At 37.4% G+C, this 17,790-nt stretch overlaps 1 protein-coding gene across 2 annotated transcripts in view; it reads right to left on the bottom strand.

Moving 5' to 3' along the window:
- Positions 1–17,790, bottom strand: part of HDAC8 (histone deacetylase 8) — a 517,539-nt gene that overhangs the window by 231,489 nt on the left and 268,260 nt on the right. For both annotated transcript variants that reach the window (XM_077145822.1, XM_077145823.1), the window contains 2 exons: positions 8,583–8,755; positions 5,944–6,038 (listed from right to left, as the gene is read on the bottom strand). In XM_077145822.1, the coding sequence (XP_077001937.1) occupies positions 5,944–6,038; positions 8,583–8,755 (268 nt within the window). The remainder of the gene's footprint in view (positions 1–5,943; positions 6,039–8,582; positions 8,756–17,790) is intronic.

Here is a 17,790-nt window from a genome sequence, read left to right as displayed (position 1 = left end):
CTGAACAGGATTTTTTTTTTGCTTTGTTTCTATTACTTAACACCTCATTAGATAGTATTGTAAGCTTCTCCTGATCCAACTGCCCCAGGCAAGGGTGGAATTAAGCCGATCTGAGAGACAAAGTAACTAGTTAGGTGAAAGAAGTTAAATTGCTAAAAGCTGTGCCCAGCTCAAGTGGACTCCCTTACTCAAGGAATTCAGGCCCCAGGGGCTGGAAAACTGTGCCAACCTCCAACCTCACCTCTGTCTCAACCATGCCTCCGGCAGGGAGAGTCTACTGAAGTTAAAGGTACCACATCACTTAACACTCGTGGGAAGCCATAAGCAGACAAGCACCACATACTGGGCAGGATAGGAAAAAACACAGAAACTAGAGGCTTTGTAGGAAAGACTGTCAACCTGCTGGGTCTCATCCTCAGGGAAAATTGGTGCAGGCAACTCCTGAGAGGATGCCCATCTTATCTAGGAGAATATGACTGGGGTTTATAATATCTGAGGAGCTCCATATAGGCAGGGCAAGAAATAGAAAAACAAGAACTGTAAAATTATGATCAGTTAAACAGGACATATGCTAGAGGTCTAGAATAAGCTGAATATCAAAGAACATATAAAGAACAAAGCCATCTAGCAAGAAAATCCCAGGTAAAAGAGTGAAAACAACCTCCACAATAAACTAATTAAAGAAATCAAATGTCTAGATGTCAGCAAAAAATAACAAGTCATACTAGGAAAATTGAAGATATAGCCCAGTCAAAAGAACAAACCAACAATTCAAATGATACAGGAGTTGAAAAAACTAGTTCAGGATGTTCAAACAGACATGGAAAATCTCATTAAAAACAAATCAAGGAGTTGAGGGAGGATATAAAGAAGGCATTGGGTGAACAAAAAGAAGAAATCTAAAGTTTGAAAAAAAACCACAGAACTTATGGGAATGAAAGGCACAGTAGAAGAGATGAAAAAAAAGATGAAAACCTACAATGGTAGATTTGAAGAGGCAGAAGAAAGGATTAGTGAACTAGAGGACTGGACATCTGAAATCCGACACATAAAAGAAAATATAGGGAAAGGAATGGAAAAATATGAGCAGGGTCCCAGGGAGTGAATGACAACATGAAGCCCACAAATATACACATTGTGGGTGTCCCAGAAGGAGAAGAGAAAGGAAAAGGAGGAGAAAGACTAATGAAGGAAATTGTCACTGAAAATTTCCCAACTCTTATGAAAGACATAAAACGATAGATCCAAGAAGTGCAGCATATCCCAAACAGAACAGATCCAAACAGACATACTCCAAGACAGTTACTAATCAGATTGTCAGATGTCAAAGAGAAAGAGAGAATTTTGAAAGCAGGAGAAAAACAATCTATCACATACAAGGGAAGCCCCGTAAGACTGTGTGCAGATTTCTCAGCAGAAACCATGGAGGTGAGAAGGCAGTGGTATGATATATTTAAGATTCTAAAAGAGAAAAACTGCCAACCAAGAATCTATACCCAGCAAAACTGTCCTTCAAAAATAAGGGGGAAATTAAAACATTTTCAGATAAACAATTACTGAGAGAATTTGTGATCAAGAGACCGGCTCTGCAAGAAATATTAAATGGAGCATTACAGGCAGATAAGAAAAGGTAGGAGAGAGAGGTGTGGAGAAGAGTGTAGAAATGAAGACTATCAGAACAGTGGTTGCCTCTGAGTGCAGGGGGATTGACCAGAAGGGAACCAGAAAGGAAGTGCAAGGGAACTTTCTGGGGTGATGGAAATGTTCTACTCATTTGTTAAAACTCATTTAACTATATACTTAAAATCTGCATACTTTAATGTATGTAAATTATATCTCAATAAAAATATTATTCAGTTTTGTAATAAATTACTTCTTTAGACTATTAAAAAAAATATGTCTCTCTCCTGCTGCTGTCACTCCCTTCCCCTGCTATAGTGGTATCCCTGTTTCCTTCCCAAAGACAATGATTATCATCAGGCCCTGTATATCCTTTATAACATATCTCATGCATATATACATGGAACATATTATATCGACTCTTTGGCCTTACTATTTTCCCACTTAATAATATATCCTGGAGACTGTTTTATAAAAACAACATACACTTCTATATATATTGACCTAATCCTTTTGAACGGCTGCACATATTTCCTTAAATGAATGAGGCATAGTTTATTCAACCAGCCCTATCATCAGGGGTTTGGTTAAGTAGATTAAATGTTTTTTTCATTAAATTTTGTTAATAAGCCTATCTGAAGGTGATTACACACACATACATGTGTACATACATACATATATGACATGATATGTCTGCTTTATTCTATCTTAGATTACAGGTCCCAAACAGTATTACTAGATTACATAATGTTCTTATATATAAATCCATAAACCTTATTATATGGTGTGGTGATTGTGCCAAATTAGTCATGCACTGGTCTTTTCATGGGACTGCGTCAACTTTGGGCTTTCCTTGTGGTAGAGATAACTGGCCCAGTCATACAGGCAGGCTCCATTCCTCTCAGCTTTTCCAGCTGGGACCAGCTTTTTTTCTGTCTAGGAATACCTCCTTATTCTAGGGCTGGTTGGGCAACATGGCTTCCTAATACCTGGGCTGGGACTAACTCCCTAATCACTGGGTTTATGGCATCATTGGCTTTGTATCTCACGAGGTCTATGCTTGAAGCCTCATCCCTAATTCCTTCTAATATCTATACTGGGCTAGCCTTCCCAACTCCTTTCCTTTCATTGCCAATCTAGTGTTTTCACATGGATACATGTATTTCTTACAGCTGGGATTCCTGGTACTTCCTGCAAAGGATGGATAGATGCTACTGGGGCTATATTGTGTTCCTAGAAAAAGCCTAGATTATATTTTCAATTCTCCCCTCTTAAAGATAGAAGTTTTCCAGTAAGAATGATGAGACATTTATTATTAAGACACTCATTAATCCAGTTGTTCCTTTAACTAACACCTTGCTAGGTACTGATGCAACATGCAGACAACCAAAGCAGAGATGACCAAATGCATAGTATGGACTATATAACTTTTACATGCATGTACTAGGACCTCCTAACCTTTCTCAAGTCTCTCCCCTTCTATATTCCATACTACCAAGTGATCTAAAAACCAAAACTCATCTGTTTTCACAGAAAAAAAGTGTAAACTCTTTATTACCTCATTCAAGGCCCTTTCTAATCTGGCCCAAATTTCCTTTCAAGCCTTAATCCTTCCCTCTCTCTCTCATAAACCCTATGTTCTATACATATCAAACTTATTGCTGGTCTCATGAGGCAGCAGGCCCTTTCCAATCTCTGTTACCACTGCCTAGAATGGCCTTTTTCTTCTTTACCTGCCAAACTCCAAATCAACCGTCAAGATTCAGTTCAAAAAAATCTTGGTAAAACATTTTCCCTACGCTTCTATGTACTGGAATTGAGCACATTGTTTTGTCACCTTGTGAGCTTTATAAGGGGACTGGATTTATTTTGTTAGTCTCTGTATCTCTGAATACATGTCTGAATAGGGCCTAGCGAGTAGCAGGGGCACAGTGAATATTTGTTAAACAGAGGAAGGGATAAATGGATGTGAAGGAAGAGCTCAAAAGGGCTTGATATAAGGACTTTTGAAAAGCACAGGCCTTGAAGACAAGTCTAGGAAGATGCTAGAGGGGTGAGGAAAGGGCAGTTGGAGGAGGGGGATTATTATTCTAGGAGATGGAAGTATAAAAACCCAAAACTGAGAGTAGAGACACTGAGGTGATCAGTCAGGCTGCAGCTGACTGCTGCAATGTCCTGCTTGACCTTTTCACTTAATAGTTTTATCAATTATATTTTCAGTTAGATGGCAGGGCATTTTGTGTAATCCTTTGTATTTCCTTTATAGTTGATGCACATGTCCATAGTCATTGTTCCTATTATCTTATGGTTCTTATTCTGCTCTGTATCATTATTATTTGTATATTTGCATATCTCCCAGCACTTACATCACCCTCCTTCTCCAGCTGCTTGAGGTAGGGGATGAGGTCTCATTGTCTTTGCATCTTCCAGGACACCTAGCATAGTGGCTGGCACAAATGGGTGCCCAATAACTATTTTTTGATCTACCATTTCTTGATCTGATTTCAGAGGACTACAAGGATATTTGTGTGCAACTGTGTATTGTGACACAAAACATATATGCTTACACACACTGCGTAGTCTATTTTTGGCAATTTTCATTAAAGTGTTATCTTATTGTACCTTGAGGCTGTCATTTCAATTTTCTTCTTTGTTCCTTCTTGGATGATCTCTTATACCAGAAGGATATGACAGAAGGGATTTAAAAAGGATTTGAATAAATTTATGAATGACACAGTCAATATGTCTGGGTAAAGTAGCTAGGCACATGCAAATGGAAAGGAGGGACTTGCATTTCAAAAGTGCCTATTATGGGCCATAAACTGTGCTAGGCACTTGGCATATATTATATCTCATTTAATCTTGCTGAATATTTCAATATAAAGACAGAAAATCTCTATCTAAGGCCAAGCCCATATACATTCAGGCACATAGCCTCTCCAGGTACCAGAGGCAGTAGTCATCTTTATTAAAATTTTACCAACCTTTGAACACAGATGAATCTATGGATTTACTATTGCTTCCTAGGAAAAGAACACTCACTCTCACTCCAGGCTTCTACAGTTTAGAACTCCTTTTTGACATAATTTGATCAGTTTTTAAAGTACCAGTGCTTTAAATTATAATGCGATCTGAGATATTCCCATGGCAATAACAGTGAATTTCATTTATTCACAGCACTTACCTTTATATTTCATAAAGTTTCCAAATACTGAATAAAGGTAAGCCAAGTCAAGAAAAGAGATTTCTATTAACCCTGACACCAGCAAATTGTCTCAAATTATAGCGTGCCTTCTATTTGTAGTCTAGACACATTAAATGATTTTTCTGAGAGACATATTACATCTCACCTGTGGTTAGAAGAAAATTGGAAAGAAATTAGTTTAAGTTGCTCTTAATTTTTAAAAAAATAATAGTAACTTTTAAAAGGATAATGCACCCAAATGTATAGCTTCCGCATCTGTCAGGAATCATATATTATAATCAAAGCACCATCTCTTATCCTTGGGAAATGGCTTTAGAAGGGGGGACTGCATGCACTGCTTTGTTATTTTAAGTCACACAATCTAAGGTCTATGGCTGAGGTCCTGAGCAGTGATGACATGATTCCTGCCAGATAGGTGAGAATAGAACGGGTACACTTTTGGATGAGGGATTATCAGCACAGTCACAGGTCCCAGACAGCACTTGTTTTGGGAAAAGTAGAAAAAATGTCTTTGCTTTGGAAAACTTAAAGCCCATTTCACATGGCCAAAGAAAATAGAAAGGGCTCAAATGACACATTGTGCATTTTAGATCATCCTGCCCCAACCTCCATGTGCCACTAATTGCAGGGAAAACACCAGACCTATCTTTGTAGTGATTATTTGTTTCTTAAATTTTACATTAGTCAAAGAAAATTAAGAATCCAGGACTATCATTAAAGAATATGGGCTACATGTTCCCCTATGGGAATTTTAAAAAAGATAGACAAGAACCCAGTTTATAAATTTTTAAAATAGCCCCTTCTCTTCTGAGGCTGGGGGATGAAAATATGCACATATTCCAAAGAGTTCTTTGTGTGAACAGGTGACCCTTTCCCACAGTATCTGAAATTAATTGAGAAATTAAAGTTTGTTGGCCTTTGAGATCTCTTGTAAAAGAAGGCAGAAGGTCTTGGATATTTTGGAACAAGAGTCCACTATTCCGCCAAGACAGTGTGTTATTGTTATTGGAGTGTCTCTCAACAAAACGGTATTGAGTGGTGAGGACGTGATTTTGATTAGGTGGAATGACTCAGCTCTTCCCCTTAAAGAAGAGAGAACTTGTCAGAGCCTTACTTACCTCATGATCTGGGATCTCAGAGGATAGTGTTTTCCCTAGGATGACCCCGGTCAAGTATGTCCAGCATCGAGCCGTGTTGGCAAGGTTGTAGCCTCCTATCAAGAATTGGGAAGTTAGGAAAGAACAGTCACAAAACAGAAGGAGAGAGAAGGTGGGTAAGGAAGGAGAGAAACATGTTTTAATAAGAGGTCTAAAAGGACAAATCCAACTTGCATAATTTCATGTCAACATCCCTTTACAGTATTTTTAAAACACTTAGTAGGCAGACTTTAGCGGATCAGTCAGCACATGCACCAATCAGTGTAGAAATGGGAAGTCCACAGTCTGCAAAGACTAAAGAGACTATCATCTCTGAGCAAATATGCACCTGAAGAATCTAAGCTCCTCAATACCAACAAGAGATGTCAGCAAAATTTAGACCCTTGGGCTCAGATCCCTTAAGGTTTCTGTGATGAATTTTGCAAGAATTCCATGAAATGACTGCTGGGTGTGATCTGTATTTTGAAGCTACTGGTAAATACAGCCAGAAGTCCAGGAAAAAGAAAAGGAAAATTCTGACAGAAACAGACTTCCTTCTTTTAATATCAGCATTCCTTTTCTCCATAAAACACCAGCCTGTTGCAGAGATCAAAGAGATGGAGATGAGAAAGGGACTGTTGATTGACATTCGGACCTATCTCATCAGGTCGTGTCACAGTCACCCAGCAGCCATATTATACAGGCCAATAATCAACATATTTCCTTGCTGAATAGATGTGGTCTGCCATGCAAGCATTGGAACATTGGCCTTAAGCTAAATTCTAAGACTTTAGGGGCAGAATGGAATTATTTCTTACAGCAATGCAGTATGAGGGAAATAGAATCAGGTCTATTTTAGGTAGGGTGACAATATAATTTATTGTCCAAAATGGTACAATTTTAAGACTAGAAGTGGACACTATTAATAATACACTAGGGTAACAGGTATAAACTGGAATATATGGTCACTTTTTTCTTAAGCTACTTGGAAGGTCAGGGATGCTAGGGCTTCTGGAGTATGTCTTTTATAGGCCTCAATGGGATCTACTGAGGCTTAACTTGTCTTTATTAACTGTCTCTATTAATTGTCTTTTTGTTATTAGGGGCTGAGAATTTTCAGTTTCTCAGGGGAAAAAATGAAATAAAAAGATTGTCTTAAGACAAACTTCTTGATAATAAGTTAAATAATACAGGTACTTTAATCACCCCGGACATGGAAAAATCTGAATTGATAAGATAGATTTATAAGGTATGATCATTTAATTTCAAACAGAGTCACTATAGGTTTTATTTAAACAGTAAGCTCTCTCTGATACACATGAAATATGAATTGATTTGTAAAAATTCCATTTCTGTACAAGGATCATCAGTAATATACATGCTATAGAAGAAAAGATATACTTTTATATTCAAAAGCCAAACTTTTGGGCTTACTAAGAAAAGAGGCTTTAGAGAATGATAAAAAGCTCTTTATGGAAAGGCTGTAGCCTCAAACAAAAGTAGAATTCTCACAGATTCATGTGGTGGAAAGGTCTGTTTTTCTCCCTAGTTATACCTGTATCATTATCACCCTCTTTAGTGCCATCAAGGAAAGTAATGCCACACAGTACTTATCAATTTCATCTTTTCCTTGAGTTGCAGTTAATATATTTCTTGCCAGATTTTCACCCAATAAGAGGTTGTCTCTTGTAAGCACCTGTAGTTTTGATCCCTTTAGGATTTGAGGCTGCCAAAGGACTAAGCCTGTCTATTAGTGTAGAATGCTCACACATTTGCATAAGGCTTCCTTCTGATTTCCTCTCATTTGTTTTTTTTATAACAGGTAGGTGAAAATAACAAACAACTAACTGTTCCTTATTGCACTTATTTTAAGCTCAATTTGCTTGACCATATTACTTTAACACAGCAATCCATTCATCCAGTGAAATAAAGCTTGTGCAAAGTACATAGCGAGAAGAGTCTAAGCAAGGCATCTTCAAAGGTGGTTGAAGTTGTAAAAGGTCCTTTTTACACATGTATAAATGCTTCTATTGAATAGCCCCAGCTTTCTGTTGGTGAAGTAATACAAAACACACTGAAGTAGACATTGAAGGCAAGAATACCCAAGAGGCTCTTTAGATCTCTCAATTTTGCTCCTGCTGTAACATTCATGCTTTTGTGTATGCATGTGTCTGTTTTGAATTTAGTTTAGATATTTAATTAAATTCATGTGTTTATTATTTATATACAAGTAGGGTTATAATTTTAGTGTTGTTTTAAAAAATGTTGATTAGAACTGAGAATCAAAGAGAGAGGATGGGTCAAAGTCCACTGGGGTTAACATCTTTTATTCTTATAAAATCTGAAGTAGCCTTTAACCAAGGGACCATTGCTTCAGGAACTGAAACTTAGACTTCAGAATGCCTAAGAATCAATGCATTTTCCAAGTGAGAAGAAGAAGCATGACAGAGTACTTCCTTTATGTTGAACTGTGGAGGTGACAGATTTTATTAACCAAGGCTTATGGGCCACAGGCAGATTAATATTATCCAATCTAAGAAAACCAAATTTTTCTTGGTGTCAATGGACAAAGTGTGGTAGAAGGTCAACAAATTTTCCTGGTAACTTTCCTTTGTACTCACCTCCTCCCAAAATGAGTGTTGCCAATTTCCACTGAAGGACATACTTAAGACACTTGCCAATTCCCACTGGAGTCATGTTAAAGGAGCACATGGGATCCCCAGCTATTGTATCAGCTCCCAGCTGTAAGACTACTGCTTTGGGATTAAAGGCTGTGTATACCTCCTTTAGTACACTGTAGAAAAGAAAAAGGATACAAAATGTTAGAAAAATATATTAGTTTGGTCTGGAGGTGGAGATGGCAGTATGGGGAAGTTGGAGGTATAGTTGAATTAGCAAGTGGTTGAGGGAAAAACAACCTGTCAAAACTCATCATACTTGCGGAAAACCAAATCAATAGGCCGAGCCCTCAATCTTGAGGTTTGTCCCTATGAAACTTATCTCTGCAAAGGATAGGCTAAGCCTACTTAAAATTAGGCGTAAGACTCACCCCCAGAGAACCTCTTTTGTTGCTCAGATGCTGCCTCTCTCTCTCAGCCCACACACAAGAAAACTTATTGCTCTCCCCCTCTCTACATGGGACATGACTCCCAGGGGTGTAAACCTCCCTGGCAATGTGGGACAGAAATCCTACAAAGAACTGGGATTCAGCATTAAGGGATTGAGAAAACCTTCTCAACCAAAAGGGGAAAGAGAGAAATGAGACAAAACAAAGCATCAGTGGTTGAGAGATTTCAAACAGATTCAAGAGGTTATCCTGGAGGTTATTCTTACACATTATATAGATATCCCTTTTTTAGTTTAAGGTGTATTAGAGTGGCTAGAGGGAAGTGCTTGAAACTGTGGAACTGTGTTCCAGTAGCCATGTTTCTTGAAGATGATTGCATAATGATATAGATTTTGCAATGTGACTCTGTGATTGTGAAAACCTTGTGTCCGACGCTCCTTTTAGCTATTGTATGGACAGATGAGTAAAAAATATGATTAAGAAATAAACAAATAATAGGGGGAACAAAGGTTAAAATAAATTCAGTAGATTGAAATATTAATGATCAATGAAAGGGAGTGGTAAGGGGTACGGCATGTATGAAATTTCTCTTTTTTCTTTTTTCTTCCTTTTGCTGGAGAGATACAAATGTTCAAAAAAATGATCATAGTGATGAATACACAGCTATGTGATGATATTGTGAGCCACAGATTGTAACCATGTCAAGAATGTTTGTATGTATGTTTATTGCTTATAAAAGTATTAAAAAACCCTCATCATACTATCCATCTGAAAAGGTTAAATTGGGCTATATGTAAATTATGCCTCAATAAACCTAACAAACACACACACAACTCCTCACCATGGCCTTACCAGGAAACCAATTTACCCTTCTGTTTTAGAACTCAGACTTTTTAGAATACTAAATAACCTTTGGACATAGTGTACACATTTCTAAAATCTGGGAAAACAAGACATGTATATTGAAAAGTTTAAAGATTATTTCTGGTAATTTAAGACTGCAGTCATACTTAGAATTTATCACCTAGTTATCAACGGGGGTCAGAGTGAAAAGCATAGATGTTATCAGCTTACTTTTTCTTTTACAAAAAGAATTCTGGGATATGAAATGCTGTCCTCCCAAATTCCTATGTAACTAGGGTATTATAGAAAAGGGAATCATATCAACTAATACAAAATTATAAAACTGAAAGCATCCTAAAGAACAAATTGTAGTGAGTAATAAAGAACATAATTTTGGGTAGTCAATGCCATCAAATTAACTGTTTTTTTGGCAATATTTAGATGCCTTTAAATGTCAATGTGACAGGTAACATTTCTATGACTTCCAATATTATCATTAATTGGGCACTGACAATGTTCAGAACGCATTCCTAGGAATTAAAAGGTCCCTATTCTCAAGGGGCTTACAATCTAGCTACCAGATGAAACACATAACTGTACTCAAGGTCCTGAGTAACTCCTATACAGAGACATATAAACAAGTGCAAATTATACTTCAGAGCTGAGAAAATACAGAGTCAAAAGGTGAAAAAATGTTGGAATTAATGACCCCCTCATAATCAATGTATCAAATTACACAAGCATAGCAAAGACAGAAAAACTCCAGATACTTCTGAAACTACAAAAGGAATTCTAGGATAGAAATAATGTCCTACCAAATTCGTATGTATCCAGGGTATGGACAGTATTGAAAAATTGTCAGACCACAGAAGCAAAGGACAGTTTTGTTTTCATTTCTCATCCATATAGAGACAAATATTAATTGTGGAAATTAGAGGGTATTATATAAAAACTATGACCTATGCTTCTAAAATCCGGAATACTTGGGCCTATTCTTCCATGCAGGTGCATATGCCTGGGCATCTGAATAGTTAGCCATCATTTATTGAGCATCTATAGATACAGACACCCTATTAGCTTCTGGGAAACAGGAAGGCATGGGCTCTGTTCTAAAAAGGTTTATTACTTAATGGAGAGGAGGAGGAGGCAAGCAAGTCATATGTTTTTCAATCATTCCTTCCCTCACATAGGACACACATTAACTGAGATCCCAACACAGAACTAACTGTATCACATGCTGCAGGAACAGAGATGAATATAGCACATCCCTTATTTTTATGTTGCTCAGAAGAGAGAGGAAGAGACAGACTATGTCAATAAATAACTAAAATACAATCTCTGTAATTATGCTATTTCACTAGTGTTACATAATAGAATCACACAGTATATAGTCTACTTATAATAGGGGCTTACAGACTATGTCAATAAATAACTAAAATACAAAATACAAAAGTGCAAGGGTAGTTCAGTGGTAGAATTCTCGCCAGTCATATGGGAGACCTGGGTTTGATTCCTGGCCCTTGCACTTCCCCAAAACAAACAAGTAAACAAGCAAAACTTCAACAAATGGTGCTACAATAATGGATACTCACATGGGAAAATAATGAAATCTGACCTCACCTTACAGCATACAAAACAAACAAACAAACAAACAAAAAAACCCAACACTAAAATACAATGATAAATGGAGCATAAGAGAATGTACAGAAGGATGGAGTAATCAACTTTTCCAGAGAATGTTAAGAAAGGTTCTACAGAGGTGACTCTTGACTCAGGTCTTAAGGATGAGAAGAACTACCATGAGATACTACTACACATTTATTAAAATGACTAAAATGAAAAATAGTGGTAATATTAAATGCTAGTGAAGATGTGGCACTTGGAGGATCATGCATACATTGCTTGTGGGAATGTAAAATGGTACAGCACTCTGGAAAATAGCTCGGCAGTTCCTGTCAAAACAAAAATGGTTTTACCAAAGACCCAGCAATTCCACTATTGGGCTGAAATGAAGACTTATTTTCATGCAGGAACTTGAATACAAATGTCACAAGAAGTTATACATGAAAGCTCATAATAGTTTTATTTGTAATAGCCCCAAACTGAAACTACCCACAGTCCTTCAACAGGTGAATGATTAAACAAATTGTGATTTATCCATACTGTGGAATACAAGTCAGTAATAAAAAGGAATGAACTATTGATACACACAACAACTTGGATGAAAATTATGCTGAGTAAAAAAAAGCCAATTTCAATAGAATATTGGGTGCAGGGGCAGTTCAGGTGTAGAATTCTCACCTGCCATGTGGGAGACCTTGGTTTGATTCCTAGCCCATCCACCACTCACCTACCCCCAAAAAAGCAGACTATATACTGTGTGATTTTATTATGTAACACTAGTGAAATAGCATAATTACAGAGATGGTGAGCAAATTAATTGTTCCCAGGAATTAGAGAGGATGGGGTAGGATGGGTTTGGCTATAAAGGGGTAGCATGAGGGATACTTGTGGTGGTGATACAGTTACGTATCTTGATTATGGTGGTGGTTATGTAAGACTACATATGTGATAAAATTGTATAGAGCTACACATACATGCAAATGAGTTCATGTATAACTGGCAAAATCTGAATAAGTTCTACCGATTGTACTAATGTTAATTACTTGATTTTGATATTGCACTATATTTATGCAATATGCTGACATTGGGGGAAGCTGGAGTGAGGGTGCACAGGACCTCTCTGTACATTTCTTTGCAACCTCCTATGTATATATGATTATTTTGAAATAAAAACTTAAAAAAAGATTAGAAGAAGTTTACAGTGTGGGATGGAAGCTCTATATGAGGTGAAAGTAGCGGAATTGGAAGCAAGGATCAGGTGGTTATGGGGGGGTTGGGTAGGGGACTAGGTTCAGAGAAGGAACAGCACATGCAAAGGCAGGAAGGGTTGAAACAGAGAGTGGTGGCAGGTGAGGCTAGAAGTAAACAGGGACCATGTCACAAAAGGTCATAGGTACCACGCAGTCTAAGGAGTTTGGACTTTCGTTTAAATAGTATGAGGCACCTTGAACTTATGTGGTTGTGTGTGTATAGGGGGGCATGGTTACATTTACATTTCAAAAAGATATTCTGGATACAGTGTAGGATAGACTGAAGAAGACAGGGAGATTGATCAGGAGGTATTTTGCAACCATCTAGGTTGCAAAGCTGAGGGCCTGAACTACAGCAGTAGGAAGGATGGAGAGCAAGGATGGGGAGGAAGAGAAGGATTTGAGCAGGTATTCCTGGAATAGTTGTTTTAATTAAAACCAGGGAGGGAAAATGAATCCTCGAGATGTTCTGATGAAGAGGGCTCTGGATGGGTACAAAAAAAGGTAATTAGAAGCTTTGAAAAAGGTTTGGTATTGTATACAGAGTGCAAACTTCAAAGTAACTGGAAGTGATGACAACTCATAGAGGACTAAATAGTGGACATTCTTAAAATTCAAGGCTGGGAGTTTTCATTTGATTTCATGGTCAAACGGAAGCCGCTGGAGGAGTATGAGATAAGTACTGGTGTTGCTGGAAAATAATGTTTAGGAACTCTGTTTTGCTGCTGCATTTGGGGAGAGAGTACTGAAGCATTCTAGACTTAAAGGGTAACTGGTAAATTTGGAAAAAAATTGAGAGGGCTAGGTGACAGAGTGGGGGGGGTGCAAAGGAGAAAACATATTGTACACATTACTCAGGAATTCAGTCAGGGGATAAAGGAACTGGATATTTCTTTTTCTGTTGCTGCTTCCAAAACCAGCATTCTTCCCTGTATCTCATCAACGTCTCCTCTTTTGAAGTCAATATCATATGCTTAAATTACTCATATACAGTCAAAGTTCTTATCAATGCAACTACAATTTACTCTTTTACCTCAGTTTAGATCTTTAGCACCTAATTCATAATTTTTCTGTTTCTCCTTTTTCTTGTCATCATTCTCTGCAGTTCAATATTCATTGTCTCATTCACCCACTCACTTTCAAACCTTGATTTAAGCACTTATTATTTCCTATGCTAGGCATTAGAGATACAAAATAATGAAGTCCTGAGGAGCTTATAAGCTCAGTAGGGGAGGAAGACTGAAAAACAAATGACTATGATAAGTGCTATAATATTCATTCAATAATTCAAGAAATGTTAACTGAATGCCTACTATGTACCAGGCACTAGACTGGGTGATAGATGTATTGTTCTGAACAAAAAAGACCATCTCCCTCCCTCTGTGACTTTTTCAATTCTCTGATATCACAGTTTCTTTACCTTTTTTTAACAACTGTGTTGTCATCTGCACTCCACTTTAGTTATCCCTAGGAATGGCCAGACTTTGGGGTCTGATAAGGAAACACCTGGAATTGCTCCAATTCTAAGATCTTGAACTCTGAAGTAGTTTTTTGGTTCACAATTTTCTATTGTTCTACCTCACTCATTGAACTTTCTTTTCATTCTCATTAAAACTACTGCTCCCTGTTTGAATATAACATGGTCGTTCCCAGAAACTTCAGGTATATTATGTGACACCTGAGACTCAGAGTTAGAGCTTTGAAGCTATGAAAATCAGCAGTACCCCATACAGGAACTGTTTAAAAAGTTGAAAAGGTGATCAGATTTCGAGTAGAGATATGAATGAAGCTGACCTGGATAGACTAAGGTATATCAGAATACAGGGTAAGAACACAGGTTATCAGGAGTTAGAAATAGGGTAAAGACTGGGCAATTGGTGCTGAAGGAATACAGATTATGCAACAGGACTGATCATAAAAATTCAGAAATGGATAGCACAACACCACCTGATTGATATCGTCCATATTTTAAGACATTAACTTCTGTGTGAGACTAAAGGGAGAGATGTTTATTGGGTGTGAAATTTATAATTAGGGCATTTCCTAATTTAACTTGTATGGTCAGTTAGTTGAATACCATAAGTACATGGAATCTTGAATAGGACATGAGATTTTATTGGTTTGACCAGGTTAGTGTGATGCCCCAATAAATCCTGGAGTAATTTGGGCAGTGAATAAAGAAGTACTTGCAAAGTTCCCTTGGGAAAATGTGGAGAAAGGAGGAAATATTCAACTTCCCCATTTGGAGAATTTCTGATATTCTCACAAGCAGTGGGGACAAACAAATCAATAGGCCAAGCTCTTGATCTTGGGGTTTGCCCCTGTGAAACTTATTCCTGCGAAGAATGGGCTAAGACCACTTAAAATTAGGCCTAAGATTCACCCCCAGAGAACCTCTGTTGTTGCTCAGATGTGGTCTTTCTCTCTAAGCCAACTCAGCAGATGAACTCGCTGCCCTCCCTCCTATGTGGGACATGACTCTCAAGGGTGTAACTCTATCTGGCAATGTGGGACATAAATCCTGGGAAAAGCCAGGTCCTGGTATCAAGGGATTGAGAAAGCCTTCTTGACTAAAAGGGGGAAGAGAGAAATGAGACAAAATAAAGTGTCAGTGGCTGAGAGATTTCAAACAGAGTCTAGAGGTTATCCTGGAGGTTATTCTTATGTATTATATAGATATCCCTTTTTAGTTTATGGGGTATTGGAGTGGGTGGGGGAAAGTACCTGAAACTACTGAGCTGTGTTTAAGTAGCCTTGATTCTTGAAGATGATTGTATAAAAGATATAACATTTACAATGTGATGGTATGATTGTGAAAACCTTGTGTCAGATGCTCTTTTTATTCAGGGTATGGACAGATGAGTAAAAAAAAGATGGATAATAAAATTAATAAATAGTAGAGGGACAAAGGAGAGAATAAATTGGGTGGATGGAAATGAGTAGTCAATGAGAGGGAGGTGTAAGGTGAATGGTATATATGAGTTTTTTCTTTTTGTTTCTTTTTCTGGAGTGATACAGATGTTCTAAAAAATGATCATGATGATGAATACAGAGCTATGTGATGATATTGTGAGCCACTGATTGTACACCATGTATGGAATGTATGTTTGTGAAGAATTCTCAATAAAGATATTTTAAAAAACTACTGCTCCCTAGTTTTTTCCTATTTTGAAGTCTACCAGCTTCTCTTTCAACCTCACTTGTTTTACTATTCATTTTAGGAAGTATGGTTAGTCATTTAAAAAATGCTTACCAGACCCTTAATTTCTTCACACTTCTGTCATTTTTGTCTTGCCAATGCTTAAATCCTTGGATAAACCTCACTGTCAGATTTTCCTGCTTCTTTTCTTGGGCTATTAAGCATTCCTGGAGAAACCCTAAAGAACACCTAGGGCTTTATCTGAGATTCTACAAAGTTTCCATGCATTAGGATTACTTTCCAGAAACCTACAACTCCAGATGGGTTACTAGGCCAGGTAAGTCCTGAAACCCAGAGCATCAACTAGTTCCATCCCCCTTTCACTCTTTTTCTGGAGTGATGCAAATGTTCTAAAAAATGATCATGGTGATGAATACACAACTATGTGATGATATTTTGAGCCACTGATTGTATAATATGGTTGGGCTGTATGTGTGTGAAGATATCTCAATAAAAGTATTAAAACAAAACAAAACAAAACAAACAAGATTGTGTTTCTCAAGAATCACTCATAGTACCAAGCTGTATTAGTCAGGGTTCTCTAGAGAAACAGAACCAATGGGAGATATCTGTAAATATGAGATTTTGAGCAATAGTCCAAAATCTGTTGGGCAGACTGCCAGGTTGGCAATTCCTATGAAGTTCCTTGATGAACTCCAGAGGAGAGGCTGATAGGCTGAAGAAGAAATGAAAACTCTCTCTTCTCCCATAAAAGGCTCCAACTGATTGGATTAAATTCAGCTGACTGGATTCTTTCCTCGTGGAAGACACACTCTTAGTTGATCATAGATATAATCAGTCACAGATGCAATCAATGAACTGATGATTTAATAAACCTACCTTTTGGTTTATTAACCAGCCATGAAATATCTTTGCAGTAACAGTTAGGCCAGTGCTTGCTTGACCAGACAACTGGGCACCATCACCTTGCCAAGTTGACACCTGAACCCAACCATCACACCCATATACAACCATACCCCCTCATTAGTAACACCTTACATTAGTGTGGTACATTTGTTACAATTGATGAAAGAATGTTATTATAATTGTACTATTAACTATAGTCCATGGCTTACATTAGGGTTCCCTGTTTGTGTTGCACAATCCTACGATTTTTTAAAAAAATTCTTATTCTAGTAACATACATACAACCTAAAATTTCCCCTTTTAGTATATTCAAATGTATAATTCAGTGCTGTTAATTACATTCACAGTGTTGTGCTACTATCACCGTACATTACCAAATATGTATTTTTTCTTTTTTAAAATAATTTATGAAGGCACATTCTTATATTTGTACTATTAATCATAGTTGTCATCCACAACAAGGTTCACTGTGTCACACAGTCCCTTGTTTTATACTCTAACTTTCCTTCTGGTAACATACACAACCCATAACTTCCCCTTTCAACCAAATTCACATGCAATATTCAGCACTGTTAATTACACTCACAATAATGGGCTGCAATCACCACTATCCATTTCCAAACATATATAACCAATCTAATTAGAAATCCTGCACAAATTCTACCTCCCGTTAACCTATATTCTAGATTCTAGTTTATAACTTTACTCATATCGGTGGGGTCATACAATTTTTGTTCTTTTGTATCTGGCTTATTTCACTTAACAATGTTCTCAAGGTTCATGTATGTTTTTATGTGCCTTGGTACTTCATTTCTTCTCACAGCTGAATAACAGTCCATCATATATATGTACCATATTTCATTTATCTACTCATTGGTTGATGGACACCTGGGTTGCTTCCTTCTCTTGGCAACTGTGAATAATGCTGCAGTGAATATCAGTGTGAAAATATCTGTTTGAGTCCCTGCTTTCAGTTCTTC

This window comes from Tamandua tetradactyla, chromosome X (assembly GCF_023851605.1).
Source record: "Tamandua tetradactyla isolate mTamTet1 chromosome X, mTamTet1.pri, whole genome shotgun sequence".
Taxonomy (NCBI): domain Eukaryota; kingdom Metazoa; phylum Chordata; class Mammalia; order Pilosa; family Myrmecophagidae; genus Tamandua; species Tamandua tetradactyla.
Note: the sequence above shows the minus strand (reverse complement) of the source record. Positions and strands in the feature narration are given on the sequence as shown.